Raw genomic sequence first — 22,832 nt, 5'->3', positions numbered from 1 at the left:
AGCGAAGAGCGTGCGACCTTTCCGTGAACCCCTACCACAATCGGATGGCCACAACACCAATCCACAGCTAGATCATTCCCCTGAACAGCATACCGAAGAACATTCGGAGGACTGATGCAGTGCTTTTATGGACAATAGAGCAGAGACGCCAGTAGAACATATTCATTGCGTCACCTGTGGTAATTGTGACCCTTGGGTTTTATGTGACTGCTATCGCTGTGGTAAGAGATGGTAGCGACGGTTAACATTGGCCAATAGATGGTGTGACAGTTGCCTAATATATGAAATATATGCCCTATATCAGTTTAACTCCAACTCTATAATGAGTGAGGAAAAAAGGAAAACGCTAATATGGATGAAGATTTGAACCTTTCCGAACTCTGCAACAATTCAGATCCAGGATTCCAGTCAAGTTTTTTCTTACAGCAAGTTTAACCATTTAGCACCCCCACTCTCCCCCCACCCCAAAAATTCACAAATGAGAAAGTAAGGTGAAGGCCATCACAGTTTACTTGGGAAAACTGTACCTATCTGATAATGTTGTATGTATACATATCACAGCTTAATTTCTCCCTGGACACATACATGTCATTAATACTAACCTCCTAGAATACTTCAACTGGAACAAGATAAATTTCTGAACAGGTCTTAATACCTCCACATAGAATTAATTTGATTGTAGTCTGATCTAATTACTGCAAAGACATTTAATAAGACAGTATCTGTCTTAAGCAAACACAAGCCATGCAACTCCGCTCAAACCTAGCTCATCACTATCTCATGTAATTAAACAACATATGGGAAGCTGGAGTTCTGCTGGGAAGAGCTATTATGGTTTTTGTCAGAGTTAGGTTGATGGTTGGACTAGATGATCTGAAAGGTCCCTTCCAACCTAGGCAATTCTATGATTCTATGATTCTAAGGGAAGTGGTGAGTTTTGAATGTAGAACAAGACACCATGAGGAAGATAAAGAGCAAGCCAGCCCTATGACTATGGTCCTTATATTATGGTAAACCTTGTTTACAGCACTCTTTTAATAGCCTGGAAATGGAGTTTTTCCTCACTTTTACAAATCCTTTCTTTTACAAATACTGTTTTTTTCCTCTTTGTTATTCTGTATTTTACTTCTTTGGGTACATTCTAGCAGCACTGCCAAATGCAACGTGCTCAAAATAGCAACCTCCAAGCATCTGGGGATAAATCTTAAAACCAAAAGTACATTCTTACATTTATTCCTCTAAAACAGAGGTGTGGGGTTAAGTTACAGAAACTCACATGATCGAGCTAAAGAACTGTACATTTCTGTTGCATAGGCAAGGAATGGTTTGTTCTTAAATGTAACTATTGCTTAACTTCCTTTTCCAGGCTTTCATTTGTTTGAGCTATCTTTGATTAATTTAATTAAAACAAAAAAAATAAACATTTTGCTTCCTTGGAAGGTTTTGTTATTTTCGTTTAAGAGAAAAAAGGTAGGATAAATAAAAACCCTCTTTCATGCTGACCTATAAGAAGGAAACTGATAGGTTATAAACACAGACTTCAGACTTAATTCGAGGTAAATAAGCCAGAAAACTCTTTAAAAGATAGTGTTTACGTATATAAAAATGCACTCTGCTTGTCAGAAATATTTATACAAAAGTTAAGACAACTGTTAATTCTTGAGTGTTATAAAAATGCAACCTGTTTTCCAAGTCAGTTCAGCCAAGACTTATTTCAGATCATTTATATTACTGAACATCCCTGAAAATTTGTAACTTAGTCAACTAATGAATCACAGTGAAGTCTCAACTTGGACAACTGGTAATGTAGATGCAAATCTGATGATAAACTGAATCAGCAATGAACAATGAGCAGATCATTTCAAACTTAAAAAATGTTCTAGCCACACAGCTTGCATTCATATTCCCTTGAGAAACATCATTTTTATTAGGCTAGCTCTTCAAATTTCCACTCACAGTAATGTTTTATATTAAAAAAACCACCCTTCACTGTAATATTAATTTCAGAAATATGTAGTGGTATATTTTTGTATATGTGCCTAACATCCTATTACATGTAACAAGTAGGCTCCATTTTCAGGGCAAGTGTGAACAGATTTAAGTTTTCCTTTTTGAGACAACATTTGTTGTAAGACAGTACTTGCTGTGCAAAAAGTATGGCAACTGATTTTTTTCCAGTCAATATGAGGTTTCATAATCAGTTCCTGTTATAGGCATCAACTCTTCATTCATTCAATCATAAAAACGTGACTTACTAGAAAAGGAAAAATAGAGTCTAAAGGCACAGAATCACATGGCTGCTTTACTAGGAGTCTGTAAACAGAGAATCGTTTGAATTTAGGAAATCCAAATCTATGAAAGTAAAAGGCATCTGAAGCAGGCTTTTATCTACCCAACTTCCTTAAAGATCCAAAAGGTTTTGAGGTCTACAATGTATTCGCTAAATACCATATTTCAAAAAGTAATAAGGCAATTACTATACTCATTATTTCAAAAAAGTTACAATGGTAGTATAGGCATACACAGTATAATGCAGTTACAATGCGTGGTACTGTTTCTACTACATAGCCCTGTAATTGTTTCCTTTCTACATAATCGGAGATTAAACCAGGATTCCAGGTGAACACAAAACCATCCTTGTACCACCATCTACCACTGGCAACAGTTCTTCAGCAGCAGCAAAAATGTTTGCTCTGCTGCTTGAGTCACATTCATACTGAGGAAAGTCCACAAATAAAAGTTCAGAGATTAAACACTGTCATACTTGTAAAGAGCTTCCTCAAGCTTTTGTGTCACTTTTTGAAAAAAGAGTATTTGCTGTTGCAAGAAATGCTGCATCTGTGATTTAAAGTCCCTCACACGAATTTTATGGAAATGATTAATTTCTGCTAGGGTCACAAAAGAAATAATGTTACAGCGTTCTTGAATGCCCTCAGCTTTTTGGAGCTCCATCTTCCCCTCTTCCACATGTCGCTTACTCTCCTTTACTTTGGTAAGGGCTCCTGTGTAAAGAACAAAACAGAATAGTTGAACTGTGAGGACAATATAGACTCAATTGTTGTACTTTAACGAGTGATTTAATAATAACAAGGATTCATAGAAGGTTCATTCTAAATGTATCTATATGTGTGCATATATATATGAATGAAAAGGAATAAAATAAAAGCTTTTTCAGATCAAAAATCACAGAACAGTGAATCTTGTTTAAAAAGAACATTTTTTTTAAGGCTCTAGTTTGCAAAAGTTAGTAGAACATGTCTATTTCACAATCTTAAAAATCAGATGATGTCCTTCAGAGAATATCTGATAAATATACCAGCAGTGGAAAAAAAAGTGAAAGCACTAGAAAACTAGTCAGATCAATTTAAGCCTACGTAAACATCAGAAAAATAGCCTCATTCAGAAATCAGACTTTGTGAAGCATCACAACTTTTCACATTTGTGAAACATCAAAAGGATATCTGAATACATAAAATCTTGCCGATACACCATTCTGCCTTTACACTACAGATACCCAAAAATTAATTATTGAGTACTAGATAATCTAAAAGTTTATTTCAAAGATGTAGACATCCAGGTAGAGCTAACACAATATTGTAAGAGTTATAAGAAACACAGAGCAAAAGAATCGACAGTCCTCCTCCTGCGCTAATTAAAGCACACACGTCTTACAAAAACAAAATATCACCCAAACCAGACTCATAGTGATACGGAATACCAAGATGCGTCTTAGACATTTATGTTCATGTCTAAATTTCCCATAAGAGCAACTTCTTTGCCTTAAATATTATATACCTATTTTATTCATATAACTAGAACTAGTCAGACCAATAAAGCTTTTATCTTCTCACAAGACGTTAGTGATATGGCATTTTTTATAACCTTTATGATCACACTTAAGTTACTTGTTCCTTCAACTATTTGTAATGTCTTAACTAGCTCTCTCCTTTCATATTACACTTCTTACCATATGTGGAGGATTGACCATGGCTGGAAGCCATGTGCCAACCAAGCTGCTCTGTCACTCCCCCTTCTCAGCTGGACAGGGGAGAGAAAATATAACGAAAGGCTCATGGGTTGAGATAAGGACAGGGAGATCACTTACCAGTTACAGTCATGGGCAAAACAGACTAGACTTGGGGAAAATTAATTTAATTTATTACCAGTCAAATCAGAGAAGGATAATGAGAAATAAAAGCTAAATCTTAAAACATCTTCACCCCACCCCTCCTTTCTTCCCGGGCTTAACTTTACTCACAAATTCTCTACCTCTTCTCCCCGAGTGGCGCAGGGGGACAGGGAATGGGGGTTGCAGTCAGTTCATCACACGTTGTCTCTGCCACTTGTTCCTCCTCAGGAGGAGGACACCTCACACTCTTCCCCTGCTCCAGCATGGGGTCCCTCCCACGGGAGACAGTCCTCCATGAACTTCTCCAATGTGGGCCCTTCTCACGGGCTGCAGTTCTTCACAAACTGCTCCAGCGTGGGTCCTTTCCACGGGGTGCAGTCCTTCAGGAACAGATTGCTCCAGCGGGGTCCCCCATGAGGTCACAAGTCCTGCCAGCAAACCTGTTCCAGCATGGGCTCCTCTCTCCATGGGGTCACAAGTCCTGCCAGCAAACCTGTTCCAGCATGGGCTCCTCTCTCCATGGGGTCACAAGTCCTGCCAGCAAACCTGTTCCAGCATGGGCTCCTCTCTCCATGGGGTCACAGGTCCTGCCAGGAGCCTGCTCCAGCGCGGGCTCTCCACGGGGTCACAGTTTCCTTTGGGTGCATCCACCTCCTCTGGCATGGGGTCCTCCATGGGCTGCAGGTGGATATTTGCTCCACTGTTAACCTCCATGGGCTGCAGGGGGACAGCCTGACTCACCATGGTCTTCACAACAGGCTGCAGGGGAATCTCTGCTCTGGCTCCTAGAGCACCTCCTTCTTCACTGACCTTGGTGTCTGCAGAGTTGTTTCTCTCACATATTCTCACTCCTCTCTCCCAGCTGCTGTTGTGCAGCAGGTTTTCCCCTTCTTAAATATGTTATCACAGAGGCGCTACCACCGTTGTTGATTGGCTCAGCCTTGGCCAGCGGCGAGTCTATCTTGGAGCTGGTTGGTACTGGCTCTATCAGACATAGGGGAAGCTTCTAGCAGCTTCTCACAGAAATCACCCCTGTAGCCCCACTTGCTACCAAAACCTTGCCACGCAAACCCAATACACCATGCAAATGACTACAGCTCACTGACAGGACTCCCTTCACATTGCCTTGAAGAAATGCTTTTCTGTACTCCCCACAGTGACACTAGCCAGCAAGCTAACAGAGAAACTTCTCCACCTATATCTTTCAGGAGGTCAACCTCCACTCTATGTGCTTGGGAAGCATGTTTGTCGTCTTGTCAGCCTGAATCCACACATGTAGTAAACACCATTAAACAGTAAAAATGCAGTTCATCAGCAGTAATATTATCTTCTGTCCTTTCCTTCCTGTGCCTGTTGAATATGCCATTTTGAATATGCTTTCCCCCAGTGCCCTGACACATCTCTGCAATTCAGATTTGGAACATGACTTTGTGCATGGCAGTGTCTGCGTTTGCTCTATGGGCAGTGAGTTGGGAGTGAATTGGGCAGCACAACTGCTGCTCACTGCATTTTTTTCCTGCTTCTCACGTTCCCCTGCCTGCTGCATCTCATCCCCCTACCCATCTCCAACCCTTCAGTAGGCAGTCAGGTAGAATGGAGGGTCAAGATATGCTCTTACTACAGGCAAGTTAAAATATCAGATGATTTGGCAAACTTGAGGAAAAAGAGTTTGTTGCATTTTTGAAATTTAATGGGGGTTGTGCCTTGCACTATAAATAAAATCTGGAATTCCTAAATTCAGAGAAGCATACGTGACTTTCCTCCGTTCAACGACAACTTGTTAACTGGGCCAGGGGGTGCTTTTAATAGCAAATACTCAGAAAATATCTCCTCTGTTATCAGTACTTCTCTACTCTTAAAATCATATTTTTCTCCTTAATTTGCATTTAGGCTGCACTCTTTGTGGCATCTCCTGTCTGCAATCTTGGTACAAGCTCTGAGTCACGAGCATAAGAAATTCCCCTCCGGTGTGACATACTTGTAGAAAGACCATACAGATTTTCCTTTTCTTTTTTAAACTGTGGCAGGGAAGTTATTAACAAGGTAAGTGTCAACTGAAGACTGCATGGCCAAGGACACCAGTATTTGAGTGGCAGAGGCCATGCTCTGAACCTGGTGTGCCGAAGAGCTGCTCAGAGGCCAAGAGCAGTGACTCTCCCCGGGGGCTGCGAGGCGGTGGCAGGTTCTGGCTCCACACCTTCACAGTCCCCACAGCCTGCCAGCATGGTGGCTAAAAGCTTGGCACCGGCTGCTACAGCTGATTGACCTCATCATCTCCAGCCTGGCACAAAAAAACACCACTGAAAAACCTTTTCCACATGCAGTGGTGCCAGCAGAAGAACTGTGCCAGAAGATCTGTATTTTCTCCTTCAAGGAGTGAGGAATCTGTGAGGTGAGGTAGGGCACAATCTGAAAAATATTTAATTCCCTCTTCTGCAAAAAGGATGGTTCGTTTAACAAACAAAACCAAGTTTAGCAAAAATTTTCTCCATTCTGTTGGCATAGCAGAAATCCATGCACAGCTATGAAAAAATGAAATTTGGGACTTACTGGAAGCCAGATGGAGCTGGTTAAATAAACATGACAACTCTTCAGTTGTGATGTAGGAAACAGCTTTAGATGTCATTTCTAGAATGACCACACTGGAAGAAAAATATAGAAATTTACAGCATCAGCAGCTGAAAGCATAACTAAGTTCTGGAGCTTGTATAATCTTCAAATTCTTTTACATCAATAAAAACTATACATTACCAAACACTAAAACCCTCCAGACTAGACATATTATGCATTTTTTGCCATTAAAAAAAAAAGATTTATAATTAGAGAAAGGAATCCAAGGGGAAAACTTGCAGCCATTAATACTGCTCTCTTAATGCATATAGATTCATACTGGTCCTATACTGGAATTTCCTTTAAAATCTAGGCAGACTACAACTGGTGGTCAGCAATATATGAAAAGAGCTTATACATATGCTTAAGCTAAAACTTGCTTGTTTTTTTGAAGTGACTCTAAATGAAGTCTTGTATTATTAGTGAAACAATTAACCTTAAAATAACTTAATAGTAGGAAAATTTTAGCTTATTTTAGGACAATCAAAGAACCTTCCCAAAGCAGACACAAAAAAGCCAATGTGCTTTATTTTAAAAAGCAAATGATCATTTGTTCTAAAATGTAATTAATTTGTTCAGTATCTACTGAAGTTTGCAAGACTTAGTTTAGTAAATCTTAGAAAAAAGTGGGTTTAGTTTGCACAGCTTTGCAAACAGCATAACAATAACATACCACATTTCATCTCGAATTTTCTCAAAACACTTCTCCATAGCCTACAGCCCTTGTATTTGAACCTACATGAGCAAAACTCTGAGCCAGAGCAGAGATTCATTGATGTCAAAGGTGCAACGATCCATGCATGTTTCTAATGGCAAAAGGGGGGAGGAGGACAGGGTGAGGGAAGAGGGGAGCAGAGAGCAGCCCCTTATGTGCACCCTTGCTTGAAAACAAGGGTCTTGCTCAGAGATGTCCGAGTGGAGGACAGGGCCTGTGGTAACCCCTAATGCCTACCAGCCCACAACTCCTAACCCATCTCACCCAAGCCATACACCATGAACATCCCCTCTCCCCCATTCTCACTAATTTATCCATCGCCCTCAGCACCTAATCCAGCACCTCCCAGCTTCCCCACAGGCTGTTGAGGCTGAGCAAGCCCCCTCTGGCCTAAGTACACCTGCAGAAGCATCTCCTGGTTTCTGAATTTAAAGATGTGAACATCAAGTATTGGTTTGGACAATCCAAAAAAGCAAGATGTCTTTCAAAACAAAAGCAGAATTATGGCAGCCCTAGAAAAGGCTAACACACATTTTAGGGAAAAGAAACAGGAGTCACCTCCTAATCCATATTAGCTCAAGGAAACCTCCTGCTGAATACACATCTGGGATAAATATCTGCCAATGCACTGTTCCAATAGGGATGGAATACATAAAAAAATCCTGCAAAATACATAAAAAACACTTGAAAAAGCTGCGCTACATCTATTTCTGTTCTTAAAGGTGGGGGAAAGCAGATGTGAATGCTGTTTTTCATTGCACAAAGACCGATATTAAACAGACAGTGGTGCTCACTGAATGCTGCTAAGGGCTTAAGAGAAACTTGCAGGTTTCAGTGCTTGCTTTGAAGTATGAGATTAGACAACACAAAATGATATAACCACATTTAACAAGGGACATTTATAGCAGTGTCCTAGCAGCCAAGAAGACAGGGACAATGTAAAAATTCCTTCTAGAAATAAATACTTCCAAGTTGTGAAACACACAATACAAACAGCAACTTAAACAAGTGATGAGGAGTTATCAGGATAAAAAAAGAAGTGCATTGAGTCACTAAGCTGAACATGCAAACATGAGGTTGCAATGAGGCAGGAAAACGCAAATACATTTAGGAAAATTAAATAAAAAAAAATTCCTGAACCTGAGAGCACTCAGGTTTGGGTCAAGCAATATATTTTCCCATCACCTGCAGTTTTTTACACTAATAAATGCTTTGAGATTGTGTGAAGAGTCAACTGAGGGTGGGTTTGAATCCGTACTTAAGCTTGTACTTACTTCACACACACACACAATACATATGCATATATACACGTAATCCCATGCTGATGTGTATGTGTCTCCAAGCTCTCCAATTGCATGGTATGATCAGTCTACCAGCAGCCAGCCCTACACTGGTTCTTCACACTTAGCATTCATAACATAAACCCAAGTTGCTGCCTGCAATGTAACCAGAAGGAAAAAGTTTCAGGGCTCAGCTCATGAAGACTGCAATCAAGACTGCTCTTCACTCAACTCCTTTGTCTCACTTGAAGCTAGGTTTCCCCTGCACCTGCCAGCATGGGCGATCAGAAGTTGAAGAGCAGTACCTGCTAAGAGTGTACCATCTTCCACTGCCCCATCTCCACCTCTCCCTAAAGTACCTGAACAACAGCTTTGGAGTTTTGCATGCAGTAGTCAGGAGCAAAACTTAAGCTGTGTCTTTATCCAAATAAAGACAAGCCTAGAGAAAGGGAATTCTTTAGGACAGGAGTCTTTTTTTGCCCATTATTTGCACAGTGCTTAGTAAAGTGGACATCTGTTTCACAGCTGGGCTTGCTCTATTCTTAAAAAATGCAAGAATGCAAGCAGTAATTAATGATATGCTTCATAACTGTATCACTCTTTTCTGAAAAACATCTAAGAAACTGCTGTAGCAGCAATGATTTAATTGCATACAGTAAAATTGCATATGGGATGAAACACAAAGAAGCATCAGCTCAACATTGCTAGAATGTGGCACTAAGTATCTGTTGAAATCAGGGAGGTCTGCAATTCAGTCAGTCACTCTCAGGAATGTGTATCATCCATTAAGTCACCAACATATCAATGTCTTCAATATCTCAGTCCAAAATACTGAACTTAAAAACTCACCCAGCTTATAGGAGCCAATACGTTAACTTTAGATCCTATATAATTGTAATGCCTTTATCACTAGTTATTCAAATATTTCTTTCACTTCAGTGATTAATTATGCTAAAACAGAGCAAACAGAATTCTTTCACTAGCAGTGAGATAACAGTTTACATGTATGTCAGTTATGATTAATACAACACACTTTCTTTCAGCAAATACCCATGTTCTTGTTACCCTATACCTTGAGTTAAAGAATTATTGCAAAACTGCAAAGGGAATGAAAGAAGACACAGGAGACAAAAAAAGTTAGCCTTGTGGTTCTCCTTAATATATTACAAAGAACATTATTTTCTGAAATATATTTTTAATGGAGCTGGGGGAGGGAGAGTGAAGCAGTGAGCTGGGTGCCAGCCCAACAGTATGTGCTGCTCCTCACATGACATGAAAGGCTCTCTGCCTTTCCCCAGCCGGCTTCGGCACTGCCAGGAGGGAGGTATGCGTGGGCTGACACACCACCAGGGCTGCTGGTCATGCTGCAGGTGAGAAGCAGTAACTGTTCCAAGGGACGGAAACAGGGCACCTGGCCACCAGCTGCTCCAAGCACAAATCCGTACTTATTCTATTTGTAAGCCCTATTCGTAAATGATACTGAAAAAACCAACAGCCATAAAAATGGCAGAATGGGAAAAAAAACCGAGGAGGGTGATCGTTCCAACCTTGACATCAGTGGTAACTGTGGCAAAACCAAAGAGTGCCAGATTCCTGACCACCACCTTCGAGAAGTCCCCCAGCCAACAAGCTTTGGTGCGACAGCCTCCCCTAAGACCTTGTGTCAAAGTCCAAAGGCTCCTCTGAGAAATGGCTCCCTCACAGGGAAGGACAGCTAGGGTCAGAAAACACTATGATCTTCAAAGAAACTCACAAGTTTGACAAAGAAAATCTTTTAGCAGTTTTACCTGAGAAATCTTGTGCAAATAAAATGACCTGTGCAATAAACAATTTTTCATCTTTCTACTGTCAGCAAGCTACAAAATAAAATTTTATACATTACTTACTAGAAGGTAAAACAACTTACATTTCCACACCATTCAGCTGCCCATCATATTCCCTCGGTGCCTGGGAAGGTCATGGAACAGATCATCCTGAGTGCCATTTTGCGGCACATGCAGGACAACCAAGTGATCAGACCCAGTCAGCATGGGTTCATGAAAGGCAGGTCCTGCTTGACAAACCTGATCTCCTATGACAAGGTGACCCGCTTGGTGGATGAGGGAAAGGCTGTGGATGTTGTTTACCTGGACTTTAGTAAAGCCTCTGACACCGTTTCCCACAGCATTCTCCTGGAGAAACTGGCTGCTCATGGCCTGGAAAGTCCATGAGATCACGTGTACCATTTAAGGAGTTTTTCTTTGGTACAGCTTCAGCTGATGCTGCAGACTGAGGGTACAGAAAGGAGTGAAACTTAAACTAGGCTGGTTGCTAGAAATGCAGTACGTTTGTCCCTTGAAAAGCCAGTCATGCTTTTCAGGGCGGACACTTGAAAATTTAAGCAATCACAATTTGCAGAAGTACCAAGATGAAACATTTCAGTGATTTTAAGAACTTCTTACTAGCTTACATCTAAAAGTGGCACCAAACAGGCTTTTAAGATAAATCTCTGTTTTTCCAGAGTTTAAGTTGGTCTATTACAGTGTAATTATCATAGGTTCTGAAAACTAATTTTGATCATTTAGGATGTTAAGAACAGGCACTTTTCTGTCAGAATAATGCTATAGACTCTTAACAGCTTTTGTAAATGCCCTGTTCATAATGCTGACTTCAAGACAACAACCTAAATCAGAAATGATACCATGCACGTGTGATATAAATTAATCTTCAGTAAAACTGACATATGAGCAGAAATGTCTCCTCTGGATCTGTAGAAGACAAATATAAGTCACAGCCAAAATGACTGTAAGCATCGTTATGGTAACTTCTTCAAAATTTTCTTGAGATTCATGGGATGTGGGTGGACAGGAGAAGGCAGGTAAGACCACATATCGATATCCATATACCATTATCAAGAGAAGCAAGTATAAATGCAGGTTCCACGTACTCATACATCCTTACTTTATTGGGGCGCAATGAAAGACCTGCTTTTGGATGTTGTTCTCTGTAAGGCTGAAGGGAAGCAAAGAGCGAGCACAATTTAAGGTGTTTCTCCATCGTCATCTGCTTAGCTCCACTACTGTCCTAAGATGAGCAAATACAACATGCACAGACACTTTACTCATATGAAAAGAGTCAAAATCCAAATGAAATGCAGATACCATTCCACTTTTTCCCTAGTGTCCTTTAAATGCTCTCTCTTAGAAACGTGAATGCTGCAGTATCTCTGTAAGGACAAAAAGAAGTAGATTCCTTGTTGCAGAAAAAATATGCAAGGTAAACCATAATTAATGTAACTAATTGAAATATATTACATAATTCAAAAGCAGACCATGTGAACATTATAATAATATGCTACATTCATATTATATATAAGAAATGCTATGTATTATATGTCATTATCTTATATGTTTATTAATTTAAAATTGTAGATACAGGAATTTTATTAAATTATTAATATAGTACATATTATAATACAGAGAGAATATTATAGCATTATAAAGGCAGAAGAGAACTGTTTGCCTTTTTAGTAGGAAGGGATCTACCCCTTTGAGTTTGGACTTATATAAAACTGCAAGCAACTTGAGAATGTAGTGTCATTATCATGATATTTGAGAAAATTGATCTTTCTTCAGTATACTGTCAGTTAGCTGGCATAGCTATTCATGCATATAATGATTCAAAAAGGTAAGTCTGAAAAAAAAAGAATAGCAAATTGCTTTTTACCATGGGACAAATATGCAATGTAACATGAATCATAGCATGAATCATAGCATGAATCTGCTTTTCACATTGTTATGAAAGAATTGCATGTAGGCATAAAGAGGGTAGTTCAGTTAATGTGATTACAGAAGTTATCCACCCATGATGTGTACCTACCTAAAACAAAGGCTGAAATCATCTCTTCTCCCTGCTCTGCTACAAGAACAATCACTGACAAGATCTGAACAGATTGTTTAAATGTATCTATTCTGTTACTGATTTCATGAAACATCCACTCCAAAACACACTTTTCACTAGGTTTTTTTATTTATTTTTAATTTAAATTCTCATGGCCTTCATGAAAGATATAAACAAGATTGTGTAGAAAGTGTTTGCCATTTGTTTGCTCTAGTCTGCTGATAAAACTAATATTTTGGGGGCTAAGCCAAATGTGATTCCTTTTTTTTTTAAATCAGAATTTCAAATTCTGTGCTATTTGAACAAGGCAGTTTAAAATAAGTAAGGTACCAGATGGATGAGTATATACAGTCTACACACATTAACTTGGCATTTTAACTGTTCAAACAAAGCCTAACAATGAAGTGATGGAAAGATACTGGAAAGGCTGAAACATGTTCTTGTTTCAAAGGTGACTTGCAAAATAGAAAAATTGGCCAGCTTGTTTGTTTTTAATAATGTGTTTACAAAGACTTGGAAGAGCTCTGGGAGCTACTTTCTGTTTTCAGTCTACCAATTCTTGTCTTCCCTGTTTGGATGGAAGAACTTTTAGCAAGACCTGGAGTTCTCAGCTGCAAGAAGAGAACCATCTCACCATCTAGAGTCTTCATAAGCTTCAAGCTGAAAAGGTATTACATAGTCTTTGAAATAAAATGACTTCTTCTTTCTACAACATAATTTTTACTTCTTCAATATCTACACTGTCCTGCTACTCTCTAGCTGTCCACAAGGTTTTCCCAGTAGACAGAGCCCTAATGCCTGCAGTGAACAAGTACCTGTAAGAGCACAAGAGCTGACAATGTACTGCCTTTGGTCAAATCTATGGGTGTGAGCTCTGATCAAAACTTCTCTGGCCTGTTGGGACTAAGTGGTCAGTCTGGATAGACTTTCTGGTGTGCAGTAATGCATGCAGTCTTTCCCATGGGAGGAACAGTTATACTCTTCCTCTGCTACCAGCTGTTTTCAAAAAAAATCATTGGGATTTTATCAGCTATGAAACATCTCTCCATCATCAAATTTGTATATCAGGCTAATGGGTTCCAAAAGGTAACAGGAAAGAGAAACACATCATGACTACATGAATCTTGCTCCTTTAGAAAGGTAAGGTAAGAAGAGATGGGGGAGGGAGAGGAAAAGAGAAAAAACAAACATACTTAAGATGACCCATGCATCTTTTAGGTAGACAGGACATGGAAGTCAAATTTTTTTCCCCTGTTTCATCTTCTTCAAGTAAGGCCATTGCTCAATTTTAGTCTTGCTCATTGTTGTCTTCTGTGTGATTTACACACACCAAGCAAGCTATAATTTTATACAGTTTCTAGATTTTTTTATATTTTAGCCATCTAAAAGTCTCAGTTTCCTTCAGGTTACTGGGAGGTAATGGTGGGTGATTCAGCAGCAAGCAGACAACACTACATCACTGCCGTAACAGCAATGGGGAGGCTGAGAGGGCAAGAAATACAACAGTCGGTCATCCTAGAGCAATCCATCTTTTTTCAAAGTCTTTAAACAGATGAAATGTAGGTACCCATCTCTTTTTACTGTTGTGAGGGTCATCTGGCTAGGATTACGTGCCTAGCTCTTAGACAGTAAAGTTACCCGAGTTGAACCCCATGCAAAGTGTATGTATGTGAGGGATGGAGGGAACACAAAAAAAAAAGTGGATAAAGGAAAAATAGGGACAGAAAAAACATGTCTGCACAACAAATTTAAAAGGCTAGAAAGCAAGCAAGAGAAGAGCACTGCTTTTAAATTGTGATATAAAATTTTAGGTGTGAATTTTGACCAGTCTGATTTATTTATGAACACACATTACCCCCCCCCCAAAAAAAATAATTAGATGAAAATGTTATAGAAAGCTCCAGGTTTCAGTGTTGTTTGGGGTTTTTCAATGCTTAAAATTTTGATGCGTTCACAGCTGGAATGTGTTTTTTGCCTATAATTTTGTAAGATATTCTAAAAACACTCCCAGCACATTCTTTAAACATTCTTTAGACATTCCTAGAATTAAGTTTGCTTCAAGTAAATAAGACCATTTGCCTTATTTTACTTTTCACAAATGGTGATCAAGAAGCAAAAGGGTCATTCAGATATTTTTTAAAATAATTCTTTTAAATCTTGGCATGCAGAGGAAATGGAATTGCTGCCTACATCTTAGAAAACATTTAGGCCACTTTCTCAAATCTGTTTTGCAAAAATCATAACCAAAAGTTTATTGAGCATTAACATCATAATCATAGAATGGTTAGAGTTGGAAGGGACCTTAAAGATCATCTAGTTCCAACCCCCCTGCCATGGGCAGGGACACCTCCCACTAGACCAGGTTGCTCAAAGCCCCATCCAATCTGGCCTTGAACACTTCCAGGGATGGGGCATCCACAACTTCCCTGGGCAACCTCCAGTTCCAGTGCCTCACCACCCTCACAGTAAAGAATTTCTTCCTAGTATCTAATCTAAATCTACCCTCTTTCAGTTTAAAACCATTACCCCTCATCCTATCACTACATTCCCTGATAAAGAGTCCCTCCCCATCCTTCCTGAAGGCCCCCTTTAGGCACTGGAAGGTTGCTATAAGGTCTCCTCAGAGCCTTCTCTTCTCCAGGCTGAACAACACCAACTCTCTCAGCCTGTCTTCATAGGAGAGGTGCTCCAACCCTCTGATCATCTTCGTGGCCTCCTCTAGACTCGCTCCAACAGGTCCATGTCCTTCTTATGTTGGGGACTCCAGAGCTGGACGCAGTACTCCAGGTGGGGTCTCACCAGAGCAGAGTAGAGGGGCAGAATCACCTCCCTCGACCTGCTGGCCACACTTCTTTTGATGCAGCCCAGGATGCGGTTGACTTTCTGGGCTGGAAGCATGCATTGCCGGGTCATGTTGAGCTTCTCATCAACATGCGCCAGCAATGTGCACCCGCAGCCCAGAAAGAGGCTGTTAAGAGAATGTTAAGAGAAACAATGTTAAGAGAAAGGAGTAATCTGAAAAGCAGAGATGAAACAGCAAGTTAGTCAGTATTTCTTCCACTTTCAGGAATCACAAGAGGCCAATTATAGTAATTCCTCAAATAAAACTTGAATGAAAGAAACCCCAAACCCCATAACTTCTCTACTCTCACTAAGCAAATATCAAGACAAGATAGCCAGACCAGCATGAGCTACGGTACTAGCATACACGATCTCAAATTCTCACATGTGCATAAATTTTCTGAACCTGAACCTACATGGGCCTGCAGTGAGCATTTATGTTGAAGATTATGTAAGTCAGAAGATCTCATCAGTTGAGTGAAGCTCTAGCAATTAACATTTAGGAATTATTTTGCCAAGAATGCCTAGGGAATTTCCACAAGTAGACCTTAAACAGAAAAGAAGCCATTATCCATTATAAATGAAATTGGGAGGCTGCTTTTCTTCTTGAAATTAAAGCAACTGAAACTAGTATTTCTTGAAAGATACACCAGTTCCGCAAAAGAAATAACAAAAGTGCAGCTTAGTTTTCAAGCCTACTAAACCAGAAGTTGGTCCTCAACTGGCGTGTCAGAGTTCAAATCCTTCCTCTGTCTCTTCTGGACCAGAAACTTCAATTCTTCCTTCCCTCACAGAAAATTCCTTAAACACTGGGTGCACAAGATGAAGGAGAGGAATCTTTTAAAATCTCCTATTGAAGTTATTGCCATTTCATAAAATACTTACAATATTAATAAGAAAATAAGCAGTTTGAAAATATTCCCACAGTCCATTGGTTCACATGTTTTACACAAGTGACCAAAATGACAATCCCTTTCTGCACACTTCAGATCATGTATGATGTCCTCAACACAGGAGGCAGAAAGACCTGAACCCCAGGGCAATTAAAAGCACAACGGTTAACACATTTTCCTGCTGATACACAGACAAGGCAATAGCGGGGTTTACATGGCTTTGGTTCATAATTCTAAGAGAAAAGATAAAGCCCAAACAGAGGGAAATTTTTGTCTCTGGCTCAGAGATTCTCTGGCCTTCTTTTTGCAGAAGAAAAGTTGCAGAAATGATTCAAAACCCCCAGACATACCACAAAACACACTTCCAAATCACATTTAGCAGCTGTTCAACCATCTGCAGTAGAGCAAATCCATAACAGGACAAGGCAGTCTAATATTCTACCCACAGATATGGGTATGTTTGGAGCACAGCAGCCTTTATTTTTTGGTCCTTCTCAGGTCTGGGATAATATAGAAATGGAGTCTGAAAAAGGCTTTGGTTTTTATCCCAAGTGGACAATACATTTGCACTATGTAGAAGAAAAATGGAGAAGTATTCCTAACTTCAGAGTTCATCTTTTTAAAGTCACGGCCGTGTAAGCAATATGTCAAGTAGCCTACTGTTTCTACCACTTCTAAGGGCACTTTGGGGTCATTTTACTGCATGAAGTTGTACACTAGAAAAAAAAAAACACTGAAAGAAAGACACATCAGCTCTATTTTTCAGATGATCTATTATCACCAACTGATTTTTTTTTGGTCTATACAGACAATAATTCTCAAATACTGACAACTATCCCAGTTAGTAAATTTAAAAGAAAGCTCTTATGTTGTAAGAATATCAAACAGTTCATATTTCCATCTGAAGTTTACAATTAGGAACTGAAAAGTTATACCTTGCTACAGGTAACTCTTAAAAGTAATAAACCAGCAATATACTGGGGGTAAAAAACATCTTCCTCTAAGTTTTCTTCCAATTTGCCTATTTTGTAAAGGGAATGACAACAACAAACATGTAACCTGGCTCTAATCCTATTCCTGTGATGAACATGGACACTCAAGAGACCAATATCTCAAGCCCATGACGTTTTCTGATGGCAAGTATGTACCAGAGATAATATTGTAGTGAAGGCAGTGTTAGCCCAGAAGTGCTGGAGCATTAACACCTGCACACAGACCGGCTGTACGTTTCTCCAACCAGTTCCAGGACAGTGTTCTGGCACAAAATCAGCTCTACATACATCATGCTCATGCACTGCTCTAGTGGAAGCTCATTTAGATGAGCTTCCCCTGGTTCAGCATGATAAACCTAACCAGTAAGTGCAAATTTAAACAGAACTATAAAGGAAACAGAGACATGCAAGTTGAAGGAAATATGGGTTGAGTCAAACGCATATCTTATTATTCCAAATCCTCTCCTCAAAAAACGCTCCCAAAATATTACAATGAAGAACTCTATATAGTCTTAAAGCTTGAGGATATAGTATTTAAATAGTATATATCATCTGCTGTTTTACTCCACCTAATAAAAAAATCTTTCCTTTTGTTTTTTTTTTTCACAGAAGCTTACAAATAATCCTATTATTAGTTGACAGCTCACTTTAAAATCTCCTATTCCCAAACACAAGGCATTACCAAGGTCATCCTTCTCTCCGAATTTAAAATACTTTAAAGTTGTTATCAGAACACAATGCCACAGCAGCTAACAGAACAACTCCTCTAAGGTTAGATTGCACATTTCCCTTTTCTCTTAAAAATAATATTGATTATTTCAGTTTCCACTCACAATTTTCAAGATTTGACAGGAGAGTGGAAATCTGACTTTGATGCATGTAATTTTAATGAAAAGCTTACTTTTTAAAATAACAACAAACTGTGCACTTTGTACCAACACTGCCTCCTCAGTTTTTCCCGGCAACAATGCATACCTCCCAAAAGCCTGCCTTTTTGATCTGTTGAAAAAACTCTTCCAACTCTTTTATCGTAAAACTCAAGGTACTATTCCAGATGCAAAAACCTTGGAAATGTCACGTAAGGGCACAAAAGACTGATTCACCATGGGTGACAATTCAAGCTCTGCCTCTTGAGGTGCAGAACACCACTTATTAAGCTCCAAAATAATTTTCAATAAAGAAGCTCACTCATTTTCTCAGATAACTATTACACACACCCATTTCTGTACAACATATGTGATGTTTTCTTGGTCTCTTTTACAGCTCTAATCCCCACACATCCCTGATCATATATACCAGCAAAAAGAATGAATGATGGGCTAGTCTCACAATGGTGAAGAATGTATTAATAGTATTAACTTCACAACCGGGAAATCAGCTACACATATATAGTGCTTCAAACGTCTATTTATCTGAACAAGTGTCACTAGTTATATAGCTGATGATTCTTTAATTTTTGGAGTTTCTTTATTTCCGATGGATCACAAAGTGCCATACAAACAGCAACCTGAACCTCAGAAGTGCTGTTTCAGCTAGAAAGATGACAAAAGGATAACAAGTGAGCAACATCTGTTTATGATAACAAGGGCAAAGGATGAACAACTCCAACTAAGAACATTGTGGCAAACCATCATCCTCACAAAGGCACCAAGAGAGTTTAATGCATGGCCGAACTGACAAACCACAGCAGCTTTAAACATCTCATCTAAATGTCTGACACTATAAAACACACACACCACCATGCACACCTCAAACAAGGTGGTCAATCGGAGTATCTCCATCTTCAGATTACTTCATATTTATTATCTACTAGATCAGAGATTTAAGATACATAACATACATCAAAGAGTAATAGATGGTTTCATACCACTTGATCTCCAGGGTTTGTAAACAAGCTCATTAATCTTTAATGTATCAGCAGTATAGGCAGATGTGGTTTCTTTCAGAGATACACAGCCAAAACTATGACCAATAAAATTCCCAACAACGTCTAGACCCTTGGCACAGAATGCAAATTGTCACTGATGTGGTTTTTGTATTTTTAGCAACAGTTTACCCGAGTAAACACTGAAAGATTTAACCCAAGGTCAGCAAGCCAGATGCAGAGCAAATTTAGCCCTTTGTCTCTGTATCTGTGTGCATACTACAGATACATAAAACTTCATCATTTTAGAAAACACGTAAGGGTGTTACCTTTCTGGACATGGATGATGTCTGGAAAGTTGGCCAAATGCCCCTGATACAGCACTAACAAATCCATCACAGCATCTAGGTCCTGCCGGGGCTGATCCGCAAAGAGGTCCCCAATGGCATAATAAGCTTCTGCAGTGAAGGCTATGGCTTGGTTGAGGCCGGCCGAAAAGGCCTGCTGGTCCAGCTCAAATGCCTGACTGAGGCACTTAAAGGAGTGCCCCACCTTCTGGTATTCCTTCTTGAAACCAGTGACTTGTTTGCGGGCAAACTCATTGGCTGTGTGATTAAGCTGCAGGGTGCTCTCATCCATCTTCTTTGTGAAGGCTTTGAAGCCATCCACCTGGCTTTCCACCTCCTGTAAATCCAGGTCGGTCCCAGTGCTAGTGGGGACACTGATGGTCAGGAAAAAGTTGGCACCCACCATCTCGTCTTTCTCAGCTTTGCGCTTGCCTTGTTTCCAGGCCTTCTCATCCGTGCTGGGACAGGTGAGGAAGTGCTGGAAGGCATCGCACTGAGCCAGCACAGGGTGGCTGCACATGTGGTCCATCCACCAGGCCAGGCCTTTGCGACGTTTGGAGATGAAGTCCTCCTCAAAGCGGCCAGTGGCCTGCTTCTCCGGCAAGTGGGGCACAGAGATGACGGGGAACTTCTCAGCCAGGCGCCCGTAGAGCCAGTCAAAGTGCTTGTAGCGACGGTGCACCTGCTGCCCAGTGTGGCTGGGCACCAGCTTGTAGGCAATGTAGCTCTTCATGCCCTTGAACTTGGTCTGTTTGGTGGGGTCCTCGATGGAGCACTGGAAGGGGTAAGGGTTCTCCTGCCACTCGGGGCCACGGGGGCCCAGCACCACGCACAGCTTGTCCCCATCCTTCACGAAGCCCGATGCCTCACCCAGCACGAAGGCCTCCCCACCAGACTTGACAAATGTGGAGAAGCGGTTGAGGTTGCGGCTCACCGTGGCTGAGCTCTTGGTGCTGCTGCCAGGCAGGTGCAGGTGGCCTGCCAGGTGGTCACTGCGGGAACTCAGGGACAGCTCAGACCCCGTGGACAGGCAGTAGCGGCCAGAGGCCTGGCTGCCCGCCACCTTGTAGTTGGGGTAGGTGCTGCCCAGGACGCCTGGCTCATCGGCCACCGTGGAGCTTTCATCCCAGTCATCATCCCAGTCGTCATCGCTACCTTGGCTGGGCTCGTAGGACCCGCCATAGGGCGCCAGCGGTAAGGGGTATCTGGCGGCGGGAGGCAGCGAGAAGGGCTCAGGCGCCGCCGCCGGAGGTGCCTGCTGTGTTGCCAGCTTAAAGGCGGCAGGGGGCGGCAGCGGCTCGAAGCTGCCAGCGGGGAGGTTGGCGTAGCGGGCGGGCGGCGGCGGCTCGGCGGCCGGAGCGCGGATAACCTGCACGTAGGAGGCCGGGAAGAGGCCGCGGTCGCCGCGGCTGTTGACGCCCTCCAGCCAGCCCTCGATGTCCTGCTCGCTGCAGAGGCTCAGCACCTCGTGCTCCCGCAGCGAGATCTCCCCCGGGTTCTCTGACCTGAAGTCGTACAGCGCCCGGGCCCGCAACGCCATGGCCCCACCGCCCAACCGCCCCCCAGGGCTCCCCGCCGCCGCGGTGTCGCCGCGGTGCCGCCGCCCCTCACCGCGCCGCGCCGGCGGGACTGCAGCAGGAGAATACTGCGGCTGCCCCCTGCCTCCGCGTCCCGACGGCAGGGACGCTGCGGCCGCTGCGCTGCGGCGCAGCCAGCTCCGAGTCTCGGCTTCACCCCCTTCACACGCGGGGGCCAGACCGGCGATCGTCCCACGTCGCCAGTTTCGCTAATCCAGAGCCGAGCGACAGGGCAGAAAAGCCGAGCGCAGAGCAGCCGCCCCCATCGATGGGCCCGGCCCGGCACGGCGCTTCCCCGCCCGCTCTCTGACGTCCGACCAGCCGCAGGGTGGGTGCCAAACCCTGTCCGTACCCCTGTTCACCCTCCCCTCCGCGGCCTCTGCCCTCACCCGAGAAAGGCACCCCGGCCTCGCGGCCAGAATAATAACACGGTTATAATCTGGTAGCGTTTCCAAAATGCCGTGTTTTGAGTGTTTTATACCAAGTTTTACAGGTTGTAATACTTGCAAGTTCAGCCTCTTTAAATCTGTTGATTAAATTTTCGTAAGTCCGTAGATTTCCGCGACTCAAATGCATGATTACTTCTGCCCCCCCTCAAAGATGTTTCAGCACTTCTCCAGGTTTGGCAAAGAAGCTTGTGCGTCTTCTCAGATGCTTTGTTTTCTTTTCAGGGTTTCCATGTTGTGAGAAGGAAGAATTTATGCCATTGCTTCTTGGACTTTTCTGCAGCAGGTGTGTTACCTGAAATAAAAGCTCTCGAAACCAAAAGTAGTTTAGAGAGGAGATATTGCTTTATTCGACGTCAGGTGCTAGGGGGAAAACACACAAATTAGCACACTTTACTGGGGACATTCACCCATTATTTATACACAAAAGATTCTCATAATTCTGCCTGCCTAATACATAACTCCACCTAGGCTTACATATTCATTAGGATGACCGAATAGCCTTTTTGCACATGCGTATCAAATTTTGCTGTGTCGGCAAAACACTTCTGCGCAAGCGTGAGTGTCTCGGTGGTCGTTTGGGTAAGGAGACCCTTCCTCACGTTATCCTTTTAAGGTATTGAGTCATCTCAGGACAGTAGAAGTTTGCTGTAAGTTTGCCAACCTCTTGAAGATAATAAGGATGTTCTTTGAAGTAGCCACAGCTCTGTCCTAATTGGTATAGGAATACATACTTGATGTATAGAAGAACTGTGAAGTGATTAACTACTTCTTGTTATCCCATCCTTGGTGATTAGCTACTTCTGGCTGTCTCCTCATTATCACTATTTGTACATCAGCTCAGTGACTATTTTTTTTACACAGTAAGAAGGTCAGTAATTAGCTATTTTCTCACACAGTAAGAAGGTTAGTAAGAAACAATCATTTTAGAAACAAAGCAGAGGCCTGTCTTTGATAACAGGTGTATTACGCAGATGCTATGGGAAGGTTACACTGTTTCTGGTGGTCCTCCTCCAGCTGGTTCTTGCTTACAAAGAAGCAAGAAAAGTAAGGTTAGAATTAGGAAAGCATGTATTTTAGTTGTGGATAATGTGTATTTTATCCCTCTTGAAAAATGTGATCATGCTGCTTATGTTGGTTTTCTGTGGAACAGCCTCAGTCTCATCTCTGTGTTTTTTTCCCTGCCCTGATCATTTGCCCTCATAACTCCTGTTGTTACAACCAGGGATTGAGAGTCTGGTAAATAGGTAAATGTAACT

General features: G+C 41.6%; 1 protein-coding gene across 5 annotated transcripts; it reads right to left on the bottom strand.

Moving 5' to 3' along the window:
* Nucleotides 1-1,908: 1,908 nt before the first annotated feature.
* LOC141735508 (sorting nexin-18-like) lies at nucleotides 1,909-21,297 on the bottom strand. 5 transcript variants are annotated; one of them, XR_012584756.1, is made up of 4 exons: nucleotides 19,533-21,297; nucleotides 8,013-15,581; nucleotides 6,680-6,771; nucleotides 2,887-3,002 (listed from the first exon to the last, which is right to left on the bottom strand). XR_012584756.1 is itself a non-coding variant. In XM_074568406.1 (2 exons), the coding sequence occupies exons 1-2, from the start codon at nucleotides 21,088-21,090 to the stop codon at nucleotides 2,749-2,751; spliced, it is 1,842 nt and encodes a 613-aa protein (XP_074424507.1). In that variant the 5' UTR covers nucleotides 21,091-21,297; the 3' UTR covers nucleotides 1,909-2,748. The 5 variants fall into 5 exon arrangements, 3 of the variants coding, with proteins under 3 accessions (XP_074424507.1, XP_074424508.1, XP_074424509.1); XR_012584757.1 differs by lacking the exon at nucleotides 8,013-15,581 and having other exon boundaries at nucleotides 1,909-3,002; XM_074568406.1 differs by lacking the exons at nucleotides 6,680-6,771; nucleotides 8,013-15,581 and having other exon boundaries at nucleotides 1,909-3,032.
* Nucleotides 21,298-22,832: the final 1,535 nt, after the last annotated feature.

This window comes from Larus michahellis, chromosome W (genome assembly GCF_964199755.1).
Source record: "Larus michahellis chromosome W, bLarMic1.1, whole genome shotgun sequence".
NCBI classification, from domain to species: Eukaryota; Metazoa; Chordata; class Aves; order Charadriiformes; family Laridae; genus Larus; species Larus michahellis.
This window is presented reverse-complemented; position numbering and strand designations above follow the sequence as displayed.

Coding starts and splice junctions, on each gene's coding strand:
- LOC141735508 (XM_074568406.1), bottom strand. CDS start 21,090: ATGGCGTTGCGGGCCCGGGCGCTGTACGACTTCAGGTCAGAGAACCCG. Junction 3,033..19,532: donor CATCATCCATGTCCAGAAAG/GTAACACCCTTA, acceptor TTGTCCTCACAG/TTCAACTATTCTGTTTTGTT.